Below are 16,217 nucleotides of genomic sequence, written 5' to 3' on the forward strand. Positions count from 1 at the left end.
GAGAATTGGGGCACCTCTCAGCTGAGAGAAGTTCTTCTACACTCTTCAATCATAGAAGATTTAGATAGGCTGTCAGGAGGAAATGGTTGGGTGCTGGGTGGCTAAGTCTTTTGACCTAATTCTCCATGAAAGGCTTGAAAGGCTTTTGCACAGAAATCTTTGTCTCGTGCATTATAAAGTTTTATTACTCTAAAGAAGGTGACCAAAACTCAGTAACTTGAGATTGATTTTTAAATTGTTTCCATAAATAGTAGGAATTGCAAAAGATGTACAAAGCAATCATTGAAGCTCGGATAAAGTCAGAAGACAGGATAAAATGCTACATGTAGATTAAAAATCTGAAACAGAAGCTATATTAATAGAGATAAGTTCCTTTATTTCGGACCAGTAGAACATCAAAATAACAGCACTGTAAGAGGAACAAGCACTCCTTCCTCACCCCCACCACCCCCCCCCCCCCCCTCCCAAAAAAAAAAACGGGGAAACCCCATATATACATATACACGGACATACACAAACACTCACACACAGCCAGTGTTTGTTTTGCAATCCATTTTGGGATTGTTCTTGCCCATTGATCTATTAAGTAGAGGGTAGTAATTTTTTGTTACAAATCAAAACTATGGCTGTTGAAATGAAAGATTGGGTCGTTGCGCCTTCTGTTTAAATTCTGTGACCTGCACTCTTTTGCGACACTTGTTTGAAGCGTTGGAGGACCACACACCATCACACCAATATCAACATAGCCCCACTGCTTTGCTATTGATCCAAAAATCTCTGTTCATAAGGAAACAAAATTATGATAATAAATAGCATCATGTTGGCATAAAGTTGAATGAAAGTTTGGGTACATGACTCAAATTGTCAAGCTTAAAATTGTTGGCTTGCATATCAATCTAAAATAGGTACAGAGCTCTTACCAGATTAAATTTATAACTAATGCAAAGTATTGATAAACAATTTCTACACAGAGATAAACCAATTACACTCTTCCTTTCTAGTTCACTAGCATCACCATTTGTGCTTCTACATATTCTAATCTAATGGGTTCAGGTAAAAAGATGTAGAAGCACCACTTTAAAACATGCAAAAGCAACCAAACAAATGAAGCCTAATTCTTAACAATTCTGTATGACTGCATAGAATTGTTATGTAGCATTTCAAGGATAGATTGACTCGAAAGTCAACAATAAAGGCGAAAGTGCCTAGAGATTAGAAGGCCTTTGGAAATCCTATGGAAATGAAGTCCTCACTTTCAGTTTTGGTAACCTTAGTATTAAGGGATAATTTTTGCAATTTTATTTTTCTTTTGTAGTTTGGATGTCACATGTTCCTCTGCCCACAGTTTTCAGTGGTCACACACATGCGAGCCCCACACAAACTTACAGATGGAATTAGCTACGATACCATGTGTAACGATCAGATTCTGAGCCAAATAAGCCCATGATGCCTGCTCTAAAAGCCATTGCTCAAGTGTTGCTCATGCTTATTGAAAGATTCATTTATAAACCACTTTCTGCTTCCTCACATGCTTGATTTGAGACAATGTGTCACCTAAATCATCATTCACACGGTCATGTGCTTCATTATTCATAATTCACCTACTTCACCATTGGTTTGAGGACGTTACAATTGACAAAATTGTTCATTTCTAGTAATGTTTTAAAAAGCTCAATTAAGGCTTGCCTCAAGGCAAGGCTAGGCAAAACGCCTTGAGGCTCGATCCAAAATGCCAAATCCCAAAAAGGCTAACATTACACGCTAAGGCTTGCACATTAGTATAAAAAGCACGCCTTTTTAGTTGAGGCTTGCGCATTTTGGGTGTGTGAATCTCGAGTTAGATTTGGTTAGAAAATTTTAGCTCCATGTATATATATATATATAAGGAATTTTATAATATGATTCACTACAATGTTGGCAGTCCCACTCCCCCTACGCTTTTGGAGACTACGGGTTATATCTTAGATCTTGAAAATAATTTGAACTTTGTAATTTTATAACTATCTCTTGTCATGATTTATGTAATGAATTCAAGTTAGCAATTTTTGAATGCCGAACAAGGAGTTTGCAAATTATGTTCGATTTTTTTAACATTATATTTGTGATTTTCTTAATTTTTCTTTATTTGTAAAATACATGTAATTTATTTACATATTTTTATCTAAAAATAAATTTCTCAAAAGGCTTACACCCCAGCACCTTAAGGCTTATGCCTCGCCCTTTAAGGGTTAGAATGCCTCGCCTTATGGTTTCGCCTTTTAAAACATTGATTTCTAGCAACTATAGACTTAAAAGGGAAATTCTAGTGATCTAAAAATTTGTTAGTATGGACATCTTGATTGGAAATATTCTATTATAAAAACTCTATAGAACTTCAGATAATGTAAACCAGTAACATGTACCTGCTACTATAAAAATATTAATTAGACAAATATGGCAGAGTTAACTGCTGTCATATGTAATTCACATGCCATTAAAATTTTATTGATAATTTATATGGCAAGTGCAAAAGAAATAATAAAACAAGGCAGAGGATTTGGTTGCAACCAATAAATAAATTGGTTTGGTTAGGACTAGCACATTGGTAGCACAGATGCTTGCCCCAAGCAGCAAACTTAATCCCTAGTTGTGACTTCTTTTGGCCACTAGAAATATGCATGAAATCATTCTAAAAAGTACTACAATTTTCCAGATGCACTTATAATGGACAAGAAAAAACTTACAAAGATAAATTTATAGTTTGAATAACATACTTAAAGCTATCAATATTTTTTCTGAAACATCAGGTGTCAGGCTATTAAAATGTACCTGTGAAGTCTGGTCTGCCGCCATAGGCTATGGTCCTTGAACTAGCAAAATTTTCTTGGTGCGGAACCTTGTTAGCCAAAGTCTCATCATGCTGTATAGCTTCAGTTTGTTTACTGTTATCCTCAGATTCATCCCTTGCTGAAATTTTTCCTTCCCAGAAATTCCACAAACTCACCACAAGACCCCCAAAGATGAGAACGCTTGCAACCATGCAAACGACGAATAGAAGCCCTTTGTACCACCAAGTATTTATGCCGAAAGGGTTTATATAATAGATATCCAACAAAGCAAGCAAGATAATAAAGCCAACTGTAGATGAAACGATATAAATTCCAGACCATATATTATCTCCTGTACCAACCAAAGGAGACATGCCACATCTACTGGAGACGGGGAAGATGGAAGAATTTATATTCTTCTGATTTTGACCCTCTTCCTGCAATGAGCAACAATCAGATGCCACAGATTAAATAATGTTGTAATAAGCACAAACAAACAAATGTAATAAATCCTATATTGAGGAAAAGTAGAGCTAGACCAACTATACCTACCAATGGAGGTTGTACTTCCCGAGTAACATAAATTTGAGTTTCAAGATTCATTGTTTGAGAGTAAAATGGACAGATTGATTCCATGTCATCCATCGATAGAAGAGGAAGCTCATTGGATCTTTTCACAGCCCAAACAATTAAGATATTTCTTGGTAGACAAGGCTTCCCCTCCCTGATCCGGTGGAAAATATCCCTTAATATTGCCAGGAATGGAGAAATTCCAATACCACCAGCTACCAGAATAAGGTTTTCATACCTGATAGGATAACATGGCAAGTCAGTTCACAAATAATATATGTTTGAGGAATCTTTATCTGCCTAGGTATATTTCATATGCTAAGATCGGTACATACATCAAATGATATGGTGATTCATGTCCATAAGGTCCCTCTACAGAAGCTGTAATCTTAGATCGAGGTTGAAAGGGTAGATCTGTTTGAGGTGCCCCCTCCATATGTATGTGTCTCCTTAACTCTTCTGTCCACTTCCCAAGAACCTTTATGAGAACTGAAAGATGAAATTTACCATCTAGAGGACTAGATGAAACACTGAATGGATGCCACTGCAGCCAAGATAATTCCCGAATTTGAAGGAAGATAAAACTCAGAGCATTATACCGCATATCTACAATGTCAAAGAGGAAACAGTGACAAATATGACCACAGGAAGACATAAAACAAGTTACAAATATGCAAAGAAATATTATTACTTCTAGGTTTTGAAAGAACAAACTCCACTGTTCCACCCGGAAGGCATGTGGTTGAAATAATGTCTACAGTCCTCCGTGATTGACAGAATCTTAGGAAGCGATCCAGTATGAACAGGAATATTCCTCCAGCAGCCATACTAAATATAAAGTCACCAACATGCAAAGCCAAAAATACTACAAAAACTATGTAGAGTTGATGGGTGTAAAAGAACAACTCAAAATTTTGCTTCCTAACTGGAGGAAGTGATGTCACCCACATAAATAAACCAGCTAAAAGGCTTATGACTCCTGCAAGATTTGCAACACCAATATCTTTCCACTCCAGTATCTGCACAGAACGATGAAGCAAGGTAAATATAAAGCATTGCCAAATCTCTCCCCTAAATACCCCACTCTAAAAGGTGCTCTTACGTGCAGTAGTAGTTTAAATATCTTAAGAAGGAAGATAACAAAAGCTGACAGGATTTTGTTCGTAAAACCTCTAGTTTCTCTCATCATATGCATGTGCACATTGAATCTGCATAAGGGCTAGACTGATTCTATTAGTTGTAAGCAAGCAAGATCCCTATTTTACGTGGACAGTCAACAGAAAAGAAGTACATCAAGGTGCTTCCTGTCATATATCAAAAATGAGTGTAACTCTTGCACGTTAGATGTGCAAGAAATAAAGCATATCTTAGGTTAGTTCTAAGAGAATACCAATTATTGCTCAGGGAATTTGAAGATTATGTATAATGTATATAATAAAATGTTAAGTCACCGGCCTCTTTCCCTATCTCTGCCTTTCTTCTTTTCTCGATGCACAAAAAGGAAAGCAGAAATGCAGGATAACACTAATGGAAATTCAAAAAGCTGCTAGCATAAGTCATAAAAATTATTGAAGTTGGACATGCAGTGATAACATCCACACCTGCACAGAACTCTAAGAGCCCCAACCACTCTGTTGTATCCTCGGAGGCTTTTCAATATTTCTATGAAGAGTTATGAGTTGATTTAAGAGATTTTTATACTATTTTGATCAGTACATGCAGATGGAAACTAGCATGAACATTATGGATGTTGTGCGAGTATGATATGTATTCAATCCATCCTACCTGCTACGCTTTTAATCCCATTGCTTGAAAATCAAACTTGCTTTTTACCCCACCTTTCTCTCTTCTTTTTCTTTCTCTTGGTTTATTCTTCATGTTCTTAGAAAATCTTCACCAACTCTTTCTAAACCTACTTGTCTTGTTTTTCAACTATCACACCACCTTGTTTTGCAGGACAACACCTGAGCTTCAAAGATTTGAAGGTCATTCTGAGTGCTTTAGTATGAAAGAAAAATAATTACTAAAATTTCCTTGAAGTAAAAAAGTGTACCCATTGTGACAAACACGAGCTTCCATTTAAATTTGATTCCTCATCCCAAAATTACTGAACTACCTACAAAAACATTGCACTGCTCAATCCATGGAGCCATGGAGGGTGCGCAAAGGATGTTTTCTTATACAATTTTCAAGTTGGAGTAACTACTAAGCAGAAGTTGGAATCATCCAATCATAATGTGTGCTTAGTCCTACAATTTCTAATGGAGTAAGCTCCCTCAAGATTTTCAAAAAGTTTCACATCAATGGACAAGATCTTACTTATTCTATTCAAGCTTATCATGTTGTTGAAGTAACTAACGCAAGGAAATGACGGTCATGATTATTTTATCACTTAAAACAAGTGAGATGATAGCAATGATAAACCCAAGTTTAGAACTCATGCATAAGGATATAAACGATATACAAGTTTTTAACCAATCCATTGTTGTGCTTGTTTTGCAACCCAAACATTGCCTCCATCACTCTTGATAGCTTTAGAATATGCATGTATTCACATAAATAAGGATCCAATATGAACTCACTTCATGTATGAGATGGCCCTCCATTGCCCATGCAATTATGTACAACAATCCGTGAAGAGTAAATATCACCATTGTGAGATGTCCCAACCACACGTGATATTTGGTAGCATGCTCAAATGGGACATCGATAAGGCGGAGAAGAACTGAGCCCCTTGCAATTGGGAGAAATAAAAATGCCAAGCAAAATAAGCCAATCAAACCAAAGCGCAGTCCTGACAGTTCCAGCATCAAAGAACTGAAAATCCAAGTTACAGAGGAAGTCAATTATTGACAATAGTAAGGGAAAAAATAGAGAAAAGTCCACTGTTTCAGCAAACCCATAAACAGAGAATGGAGTAAGAAGGAAGAGTCAACTTTCATATGTACCATTTCTCTAATGAGAATTGACTGCTGACACTATCGAAGTGTCAATTTATTAAGTTATGAAATGCATGCAGAAAATCATCAAATGATAAAGAATAGATATTAAAAAATGCATGGCACCACTTCCTCACACCGTTTAATGCAATATGAAGCACAATCAGATTGTTACATAAATATTGAGCTTAAGGGAAAATCTCCAAGTAATATATATATAGATTTATCACCCAGCCAGTGAAAAATGTCCAGATGTTGAATGCATAATGAGAAGCACACAACAGCAAACAATGGCTCCCAGTGGACAATTACAACTCAGCTATCAAATGCATTTATGATGTGAAGATTATCTGGTCAAGATTATATGGATTTTATGGCTATCCATCTCAAACAGTGTTTTCTGCAAGATTTATGCAAATTTAGGTTTAATTTGGAAACAGAATTTCAAGCAGAATGTCTAAATTAAAGAAGTACTGCACATGCTTTAAATCTCTTCAGATGGATTTTTGGGTTAGTCTAGAAAAAAGATTACATGGCAGTACAAGAGAGTGGGAAAATCAGCCAAGGGCAAGCCCTAAGCTAGAAATTCAAACAGTGCCTTCTGCAGGATTCATGCTGACTTTAGTTTGATTTGGAAGCTGAATCGCAAGCAGAAAGTCCAAATTAAAAAGTCAAACTAATTTTAACAGTGCTCTCTGCGAGATTTATTCGACTTTAGTTTTATTTGGAAGCAGAATTGCATGCATAAAGTCTAAATCAAAAATTCAGTTTTATTTGCACATGCTTTAAACCTCAACTAGAGATGGGCTAATTGATTACTCCAGAAACCAAGTTCCACTGGACTTTCTGCAAGATTGTGCAACTTTAGATTGATTTGGAGACAGAATGACATGCAGAAAGTCAAAATTAAAAAGGGAATTGAATTTGCACATGCTTTAAACCTCAACTTTGGATGGGCTGATGGGTTATTCTAGAATGGGAATTGTATGGCAATAAAAGAGTGTATGAAAACCAGCTAAGGGCTCGTAGCTGAGAATCCAACTCTAACAGTGCCTTCTGCAAGATCTATGCTATTTTAGGTTTGATTTGGAAACAGAACTAAAAAAAAAAAAAGGCAGCCCAGTGCAGAAAGCTCCCACATATGCAGGGCCTGGAGAAGGGGCGGACCCGCATATGTGGGAGCTTTGTGCACCGGGCTGGCCTTTTTTTTTTTTAAGTCATGTTTCCAAATCAAACCTAAAGTTGCATAAATCTTGCAGAAGGCACTAATAGAGTTGGAATTCCAGCTACAGGTCCTTAGCTGGTTTTCGCACACTATTGTACTGCCATGCAATTCCCATTCTAGAATAACCTATCAGTCCATCCAAAGTTGAGGTGTAAAATATGAGCAAATTAAATTCCCTTTTTTAATTTTGACTTTCTGCATGCCATTCTGTTTCCAAATCAAATCTAAAGTTGCATAATCTTGCAGAAAGCCCAGTGGAACTTCGCACTCTTGCACTGCCATTTAATTCCCTTTCTGGAATAACCAATTAGACCATCTCTGGTTGAGTTTTAAAGCATGTGCAAATAAAATTGACTTTTCAATTTAGGCTTTATGCATGCAATTCTGTTTCCAAATAAAACTAATGTCGAATAAATCTTGCAGAAACCACAGTTAAAGTTGGTTTTCCAGCTAAGTGCAAATTGACTTTTTAATTTGGACTTTCTGCATGCAATTCTGAATCCAACTTTGGAAACAGAACTGCATGCAGAAAATCTAAATTAAAATTTCAATTTTATTTGCACATGTTTTAAACCTTAACTTTGGATGAACTGATGGATAATTCCAGAAGGGGAATTACATGGCAGCACATTTGTGGGAAAACCAGCTAAGGGCAAGTCTTGAGGGTGTTATACCCCAACTTTTGACTTGCAAGTTCGGTTACTGAAATATCTTCAAATATGGAGATATACCGTGCATATCATGCCCTTGACAGACCCTTGGTCTCGTGTTGGAGCCATGGTTACTTGGTGTTGCATTTAAGTGGGAAAACCAGCTCATTGTGCACTAGGGTGCTGAAACAGAGGTAAATGCTCAATAAAAGAGCACAATCTTTAGCAGACCTAGCTAGTCATACATTATATGTGAGTATGCAGATATATTATGCTATCTTTTTATGCAATCCCTATCAACATAGTGAATAAATCCAATAGTATGATTTCTTGTTGAAGACAATAGGGAAAGAACTCGTTCATTAAATATATGAGTATAAAATCCAAATAAGCTCAACAAGTAATTGGTCAGTGTAAAAAAAGGAGTTAAATCCAACATGTTGCTATTTAGTGGATTTGAGGACAAAAATATTAATATGCTACCAAAAATGAGATGCCGAAACAAAGAAGAAAACAGCAGCATAAAGCATTTTACAGAAAGAAAAATGTCACTTTAGTTGCTAGAGGTCAAAGCTGCTCATAAAAGATGCAGGGACATCACATCATCTTGTAAAAAATAACTAAAGTGCCATCAAGATATGCATAATGTTGTTGATAAGGTTCTTTGCATTTATTCAACATCAACAAGAATTTTGTTGACAAGGTTTGCCAAAACCAAGAATTCTGAGAAAAAAGAATGAGCCAAAGGAGCAACATGAACCTCAGACTCAAGACCAAGTAAATGAATGAGTTCAGACTTAAAAGATTTCCATGGTTCAGTTGTATTTCAGTAAAGGAAATGAAAGGGGAATGGTCGGTTTGATTATGGCATTTTTAAGTCATTTTCTTTGCCTTCTTTTGGTGTTTACAATTGCCAACCTGAATAGAGGGTAAACATTGCAAAATTTCAAGAAACAGAAGATATCTTAACAATAACCAGTTGATTTCTGCTTACACATATACAGAAGGTACACAACAGCGAATTGCAAAGGAGGAAAAATTCAAAATTAAAAGACATAAAATGCCATACCATTCAATTTTGGCTGGCAATTGGTACTTGGACAAAAGGTTGTAGTTTCGCACAGTATAAGCAGCAACAGCCCAGATAACATAAGCAAAGAAGAGCAGTATCCCAAAGAACTCAGCAGCAGAAACAACCCCAAATGGTCCATCGACAAGAACGGGGAATGTCCACAACCGAAAACATGGGGATTTTGGAGGCTTCCTCCTACAAGAAAAGTTGTATTTATTTATTTTTTTTTTCAGTAAGAATTAAAAGAATAAAATGAACTGCAAAGTCTACATGGGCACATATTTACTCTGCAGCAAGTGCTGTTAATAAGAATAAGAACTTTTTCATGCCAGAAAACACATACTCTTGTAGTTCCTCTTCCCCAGATACGATAAGATGTATTATAGCAAGAAATGCAATAATGAGAATTGGGCCGCTAAAAAGCAGAAACAAACTTCCTGCAGTTTTCAACATCAAATTTTGAGATCAATAAGCAACGACTCAAATACTCATGAAAGGTGAAGATCACTAAAGAAAAAGTGAAGCAAGAAGTTCAAACTGCCTGCCTACCTGTGATTCCAAACACAGTCCCGCTGGTGGCTCCAATCCATTTCTCAAAGAGGGAATTGACAAACTCTGCTGGATACAGAAAGAGAAAAGCAGCCCAGGCAATGAAAACAACCCACATTGTAACTCTAAGAACCCATTTCAAAATGAAGGGTGTCTTCCTCTTGGCCGAAGAAAAACAATCGACACCTCCTTTGGAAAGGAGAGGGTCATGGGGTGAGTGTGAGCGTTCATCCATGGGAGAACTTGGAGGAATACAGACTCTAAGGAGTAAACACTAAACAGGCCCCTTTGATTCTCTTCACCTACTTCAATCCTCCTTTTAAATATCAAAAGACGGGAAAAGGCCAAACTATGTGGCTTTCCATCTGAGAATACAAATATACAAGAAGAATCTATTGAAGAAATTGAAACCCAGAAAATTTTGATCCACTAGTGCCCTTACCCATTGTTTGAGAGGTCACAATTTGAGCTTAAATTTAAATTTATGTAAATGTAGACAAAATATTGTACAAAATTACACTGAATTTACAGGAAAATTTTTGCTCCAAAACACTATTTGTTTAGGTTTTTTTCCGGCACACTGCTAATGAGATGATTTTACGTTATTAGAAATAAAGGAAGGAAAGTGTATAAACGAAGAAAAGAAGTGATATTGGTTCAATATGAACCACTCCTTTGCAGATAGAAAATGAGGGACAATGACAGCATCAATGAAAAACAATAATATGAATTCTGTACTACACAAGTTGCTTCGCGTTTTTTGGGTGGTGAGTGATTATTAAAAAAATGAAAAGTTGAATTTACCAGGTGGCAATGGGTGAGGGGCCAGACTATCATTCAGTGAGTAGCCATCCGAGGAAGAGATCCATACAATTATATGCGGACCTGGATCAATCCCACCAGGTATTATCATCATCATTTACGTCCATACAACTGGGACAAGATCATACATATGCAAATGAATGCCGATGAAGACGAACAGAAGAGTGAAATATCCGGAACCCACACTCGGAACCTAAAACCCGGATCGTTTTCTAGTCCGATGACTCGGATAAGAGCTGTGTGGAAGGGAATTATGTGGCAAAAAATCAGCAGTTGAAAAGTTAGAAGTAACTGGTTTGGGAGCATTTTTTTTTTTTTTTTGGGGTGAAAGAGGGTGGCACCTACTAGCTTTATTAGAAAACCTCCTACTTATGGTGGAAGAATATTGTAATTCTAATCTTGAAATTTTGAGACAACAAAATCAAATCCCAAAACCCTAAAACTAACTTAACCAACATAATCAAACCCAATAAACCAATGATCAGCAACCAAACAAAAAAACTAAGAACTAAACAATTATAAGAAGAAAACAAACAGAACTCGGGGAGATAACACCAAACATCACAAGCGCAAAGAAGGAAATCTCAACAAATCCAACCGAATCATTCCCTGACTTGCTGTGGAAGATCATCCCACCAATTATATGATCAAGAAATACCAGATTTACCATATTTGATAAAGAAATCTGCACTTTTATTTGCTGCAATTAGAAGTGATAAAGTATTTCATTGGTTAAGTAAATTCTTTTAGGAAGCAATGTATTTTATTTTTTTTTTCATAATTCAGAATCCAGCCACTATGATGCGACAATAAATTCAGGGGTAAAAGTCACCCATCCATTGACGCACCCTTAACAATGTATTGTTTGGATACAATATTATAAGTTTTAAGTTGTATGGTTGGATTATAATCCTTTGCCCTTTCAAATGATGGATTAGATACTTTGTTATAATTTGTAATTTTTTAAATATTTAATAATTATTCAAAATATATATATATACATACATATATTTCAGGCCATGGGATGGATTCAGTGGCGCATACAGTAGGGCAAGATTTGAGAGGATGGGACTAAGCATTAGTCAATTAGACTTATACTACTAGGTTGATGCTTAATGAGCATGTGCATATAAAATTATCTATAGTTTTGGCATTAGTTGTTAAAAGGATTAGTCAATATTCATCAGATAAATCTTAGAATTTGCCAATTAACTCATTTAAAGGCTGAACAAAGAAATTGGAACCATATTCGATAGGTTGCCACAACAACTAAAAATCATAAAATTTGATTTTTGGTTTGTTTTAAAAAATAGTTGAAAACCAAAAACAAAAATGATACCTAAGAGACCCTCCCTAAAGTTATATTTAATTTTAAAAATGAAATAGGATGGAATATATATATATATATATATATATATATATATGTATATATATATATAGAATAATTTACAAAATTAAAAAAAAAAAGTGTCATTTTTTTAAGGTAATGTCATGCAAAAGTTGTCATTTCAAGTTATGGAAGAACATAGGAAATAGATATCTCATGATAAAATTTGAGAATTGTCATTACTAGTTTGTTCTATATTTATTGGAATAACACTAATTTGCACATATTAATTTACTTTGAAATAACTCTTCTATCTGTATATCTTTCATTTCCTATCTCATTCTACATATGAAATATAGCGCTACATTATATTTGGTCTACAAAATGCTTAACCCTAAGAATATAAGAAAATACCGTGAAAATGTAGTAAGAAGCATATAAGGATGTAATAATTTATTGCTTATGTTATCTTTGAAATTTTTCTACAAAAATTACATAGAAATTACAAAATCAACTATGTGATTTCAAGAGTAAGGTTTTGTTCAAATTAAAGTGAAAAATGGTCTAGCATTTTGGCAAGCCAAATCATGGTGGGTGCTTCTAGTCGAGCATCACCTACATCTAATTTTCACACCATTAACTAAGATAATGATACAGATATTTTGGAAAATATGGTTTGTCTCATATTTGAACTGTATTCAAATTCAAATGCCCTAGGAGATTTGATTGGTAAGATAATTGTAAGTTAGAATATAAAGTAGATTGAGGATTGGATTGTGGTGATTAAGGGATCCAAGAATTTCAAAGTAGATTGAGGATTAGGTTGTAAGCTTTTAAAGGAATCCAATGTCCCATAAAATTAAGACTTAAGGTCAAATGGGTGATCAATAAATAACCATGTAACAAATAGTAAGAAAATCTCTTTGTATGGAGCCTAATTTATAGTACATGAACACTATTTTGGGTGTGACATTTGTTTGTGGCTACGTGAGGTGAGTTGAAGGGGGATACACCCCCCTCTAGTGGCGGTCTCGCTAGTTAGTTAGTAGGTAGGGTTTCAAAGGCAATGCCCCTTGGTAGGGGTTGAGGGGGCAACACCTTTGAAATGATATATATTTGTTGAGAGAAATACTTATGTAATGATGTAATTTTGTAAAGGTTTCTCTACATTTTGTATTTTCTGTTAGAGCGTAACACTATTGAACACAAGGAGAGCGAGGTTAAGGGGTTTGGTGTTTTTCTTGTAATTATGAGAGCAAGGTTAAGGGGTTTGGTGTTTTGCTTGTAATTATCATTGAATAGTGCAATCGATGATCTAATTTGACTACGATGACATATGCAAAACACTGAACTCTATAAATTTATGTGTTATTTGTGTTGTTTGCTTTTTGATTTCTCGTTTTTCTTTCTTTCATTTGTTGGCTCTGTTGTGGGTTCGCGTAATGTGGCCACTTACATAACCACAAAGGTTACATTTCAAAATGGGTGCATAATACCTATATATAATGCCCCACTACCAAAAGTGGGAGGCATTTAGAACCCTCAAACAATTATAAGGGAGCTTAAAGGAGGCAGCATAAGAAGAAGCAAGAGTAGGGAGAAAATTGAGCACATTGAATAATCGTCTTGATCATTTATAGTCGTCTTCCTACAATTCCTCCTAAATTAAGCATTGGAGGATTTTTTCAGAACCCGACTCCATTCACTTTATTTATTTGTTCTTACGAGTAACTAATTAGGATTACCATCTTAAAAATTGCTTGAATAAATAATTTTAAAAATAAATAATTATGTAAGTATTCTCTTGCAATAAATTTGTTATTAAACATTCAATTGCAATAAAACAATATTCTCTTTAGCTATTGTGCATTCATCAGCGAATTGAGAATGACCCTACCAACCTATAGGATATTTAGAGGTTAAAGTTTGGAACATTTTTTTGGAGGCCATAAGTTTGAATTATAGGAGATCAAGATATGATAAAGGATGAGAGATGAAAGATGGACTGCCCCCTCGAGTAGCCCAAGAGGGATAATATTCCCTTCCTATAAGGCCATGAGAGATAATAGATGCACAATAAATAGAGTTCATGGATATAAAGATTCAACAATATTTTCTCTCCATCTTATAGACTTTTCCCATTTCCCTATTTAATAAATTCGATGCTTAATTCTTCCTAAAAATAGATTAAATAATATCTTATCTAATTTTAATAAGTAGGAAATATGGGATGGAATCATATCTTCTAAATGCTAGAAATGTTCCTCCTAAAAATATCACACTTATACATACACATTCTTTTTGTATGCATTGTATTAACGTATAATATAATTATAGAAAATAATAGATAAGTATAAGTGTGATGTCTCGATGACAAATAAGTATCACACTATTGTGAGAATATTCACATATTTTAGATACAAAATATATGAATTTTAAAAACTTTTTTTAAAAAGGTTAGTTGGTGCAAGTGTTTTGTATGTGAAATAGTTGTTATATTTATGTACATATATTAAGATTCAAAATAAAATAGATGACTAGTAAATGAAAAAATGAATAACAAATTTAAAATATAATAATGTGTAATAGTTATAAATAAATTAATTAAATATTTTTTATGTGTATGCATGTGTGTATTTGTGATGATAGTCATTTCCTAACCCTATAAATTACTAGTCTAGTTTATAACATTCTCAAATATATTCCTTTCATTGTCAAAATCCCCTTTCAATTAGAAGATGTTTTTAATCTTGATCCCTTGTGTTCGATCTAATTGAGATACTTAGGACTTGCTTTGTGGAGACCCGGATAATAATAATAATAATAATAATAATAATAATAATAATAATAATAATAATAATAAGGGGAATCTGGTTTGATGCAAGACCAAAACGTCGACTGTTTGGTGGAGTTTAGGAAAACTATCAACGGTTTCATATTATTGAGAACTAGTAAATGTAAAATTGTAAAAATCAGTTTGGTTAAAAGGGGAACCGTCAACAGTTTGGTCTGGGCCAACAGCCTATAAATAGATAAAAGCTCTTTTTCTTTTCTTTTTTTGAAAACTCTCTCTCTCTCTCTCTCTCTCTCTCTCTCTCTCTCTCTCTCTCTCTCTCTCTCTCTCTCTTCAATTTCTCCCCAAAACTCAGCCAAATTGAAGGATGAACACGGTTTCGGAGTCCTAGCTTCGATCCTCAGCATTTTAACCGGAGTAGTTTCGTTATTTGGGCATCGTAAGCACCACTCCAGGAATAAGGTAAGGGGAATAAATTATGTCAGCTTATTTTTGAAATTTAACCGATTAAAATTGAGATTATGAGTACAAAAATATTTTTTATGATTTTCTGAATAATTTAGGCATATGGAAATTGATTATTTTATATGTATTTGGAAAAAACCAAGTGAGTAGGGTAATCATCTTATTTTTCCTGAAAAATGTATATTATGGGTTAAAGTAAAATTGTGGAAATGATCATACCCTTATTTTCAGCAAAAATATATTTTTTCCAGGCAATTTATCAAATTATGATTTAAGCATTTAAATTGTGTGGCATGAGAAAAAAAGGTTATAATTGCAGAAATAAATTGGTTGGAATCTTTTGTGATATTATACAGAGAAATTGTGATTTTATGCATAAATGTGATTTTATACTGAGTTGTAATTACACATAGAAATGTGAATTTATATTGAGTTATAAAAATGACGGTTTAATACTGAGTTATGGATATGATGTTAGGATACTGAGTTGCAAATTTGATAGTTTGATACGATCTCGTGAATGATTGAAAATTGTGGACAAAATGATGTTTGTTAAAGTAATTGTAGAGAAAGGCAAAGGGGGACGGCAATACAAAACACCCTGATTCTTGGGATTTTAGCTTGAGGAATTGTTGAGTTGGGGGATGGCAATACGAAACGTCTCAATTTCAGCGAGTGCTTGATATGAATTGCTGAATTGGGAGACGGCGATACGAAACGTCTCAATCTCAACGAGTGCTTGATATGAATTGCTAAATTAAAGGACGATGATACGGAACGCCTCAATATCAACGAGTTCCTGATATGTACTGATCATGTAATTTGTAGATTTTCTTTTATAAATGGGGCTTTTGAGCGAAATTATGAACTAAAAAGAAATATGTGTTATGCAATTATATAGGTGTAAGTACAATTTATAAATGTTATTTCATTTAAAGTTAATTAATTAATGGATATATTATGTTTATACTAAAATTCTTCTGCCACACACTGATAT

The 16,217-nt window shown here is 34.6% G+C and overlaps 1 protein-coding gene across 3 annotated transcripts; it reads right to left on the minus strand.

Annotated features, from left to right (window-relative positions):
• Positions 1-330: 330 nt before the first annotated feature.
• Positions 331-10,956, minus strand: LOC131156232 (ferric reduction oxidase 7, chloroplastic-like). Of its 3 annotated transcripts, none has more exons than XM_058109755.1 (10): positions 10,617-10,956; positions 9,813-9,878; positions 9,607-9,700; positions 9,261-9,458; positions 5,960-6,194; positions 4,069-4,396; positions 3,713-3,983; positions 3,360-3,615; positions 2,809-3,244; positions 331-777 (listed from the first exon to the last, which is right to left on the minus strand). In XM_058109755.1, the coding sequence occupies exons 1-10, from the start codon at positions 10,729-10,731 to the stop codon at positions 608-610; spliced, it is 2,169 nt and encodes a 722-aa protein (XP_057965738.1). In that variant the 5' UTR covers positions 10,732-10,956; the 3' UTR covers positions 331-607. The 3 variants fall into 3 exon arrangements, with proteins under 3 accessions (XP_057965738.1, XP_057965737.1, XP_057965736.1); XM_058109754.1 differs by having other exon boundaries at positions 9,813-9,881; positions 10,617-10,856; XM_058109753.1 differs by having other exon boundaries at positions 9,813-10,856.
• Positions 10,957-16,217: the final 5,261 nt, after the last annotated feature.

The sequence above is a fragment of the Malania oleifera genome, chromosome 5 (genome assembly GCF_029873635.1).
Source record: "Malania oleifera isolate guangnan ecotype guangnan chromosome 5, ASM2987363v1, whole genome shotgun sequence".
In the NCBI taxonomy this organism is placed as follows: Eukaryota; Viridiplantae; Streptophyta; class Magnoliopsida; order Santalales; family Ximeniaceae; genus Malania; species Malania oleifera.

Coding starts and splice junctions, on each gene's coding strand:
- LOC131156232 (XM_058109753.1), bottom strand. CDS start 10,047: ATGGATGAACGCTCACACTCACCCCATGACCCTCTCCTTTCCAAAGGA. Junction 9,459..9,606: donor GGGGAAGAGGAACTACAAGA/GTATGTGTTTTC, acceptor CTTTTCTTGTAG/GAGGAAGCCTCCAAAATCCC. Junction 3,245..3,359: donor GGGAAGTACAACCTCCATTG/GTAGGTATAGTT, acceptor TGCTCATTGCAG/GAAGAGGGTCAAAATCAGAA.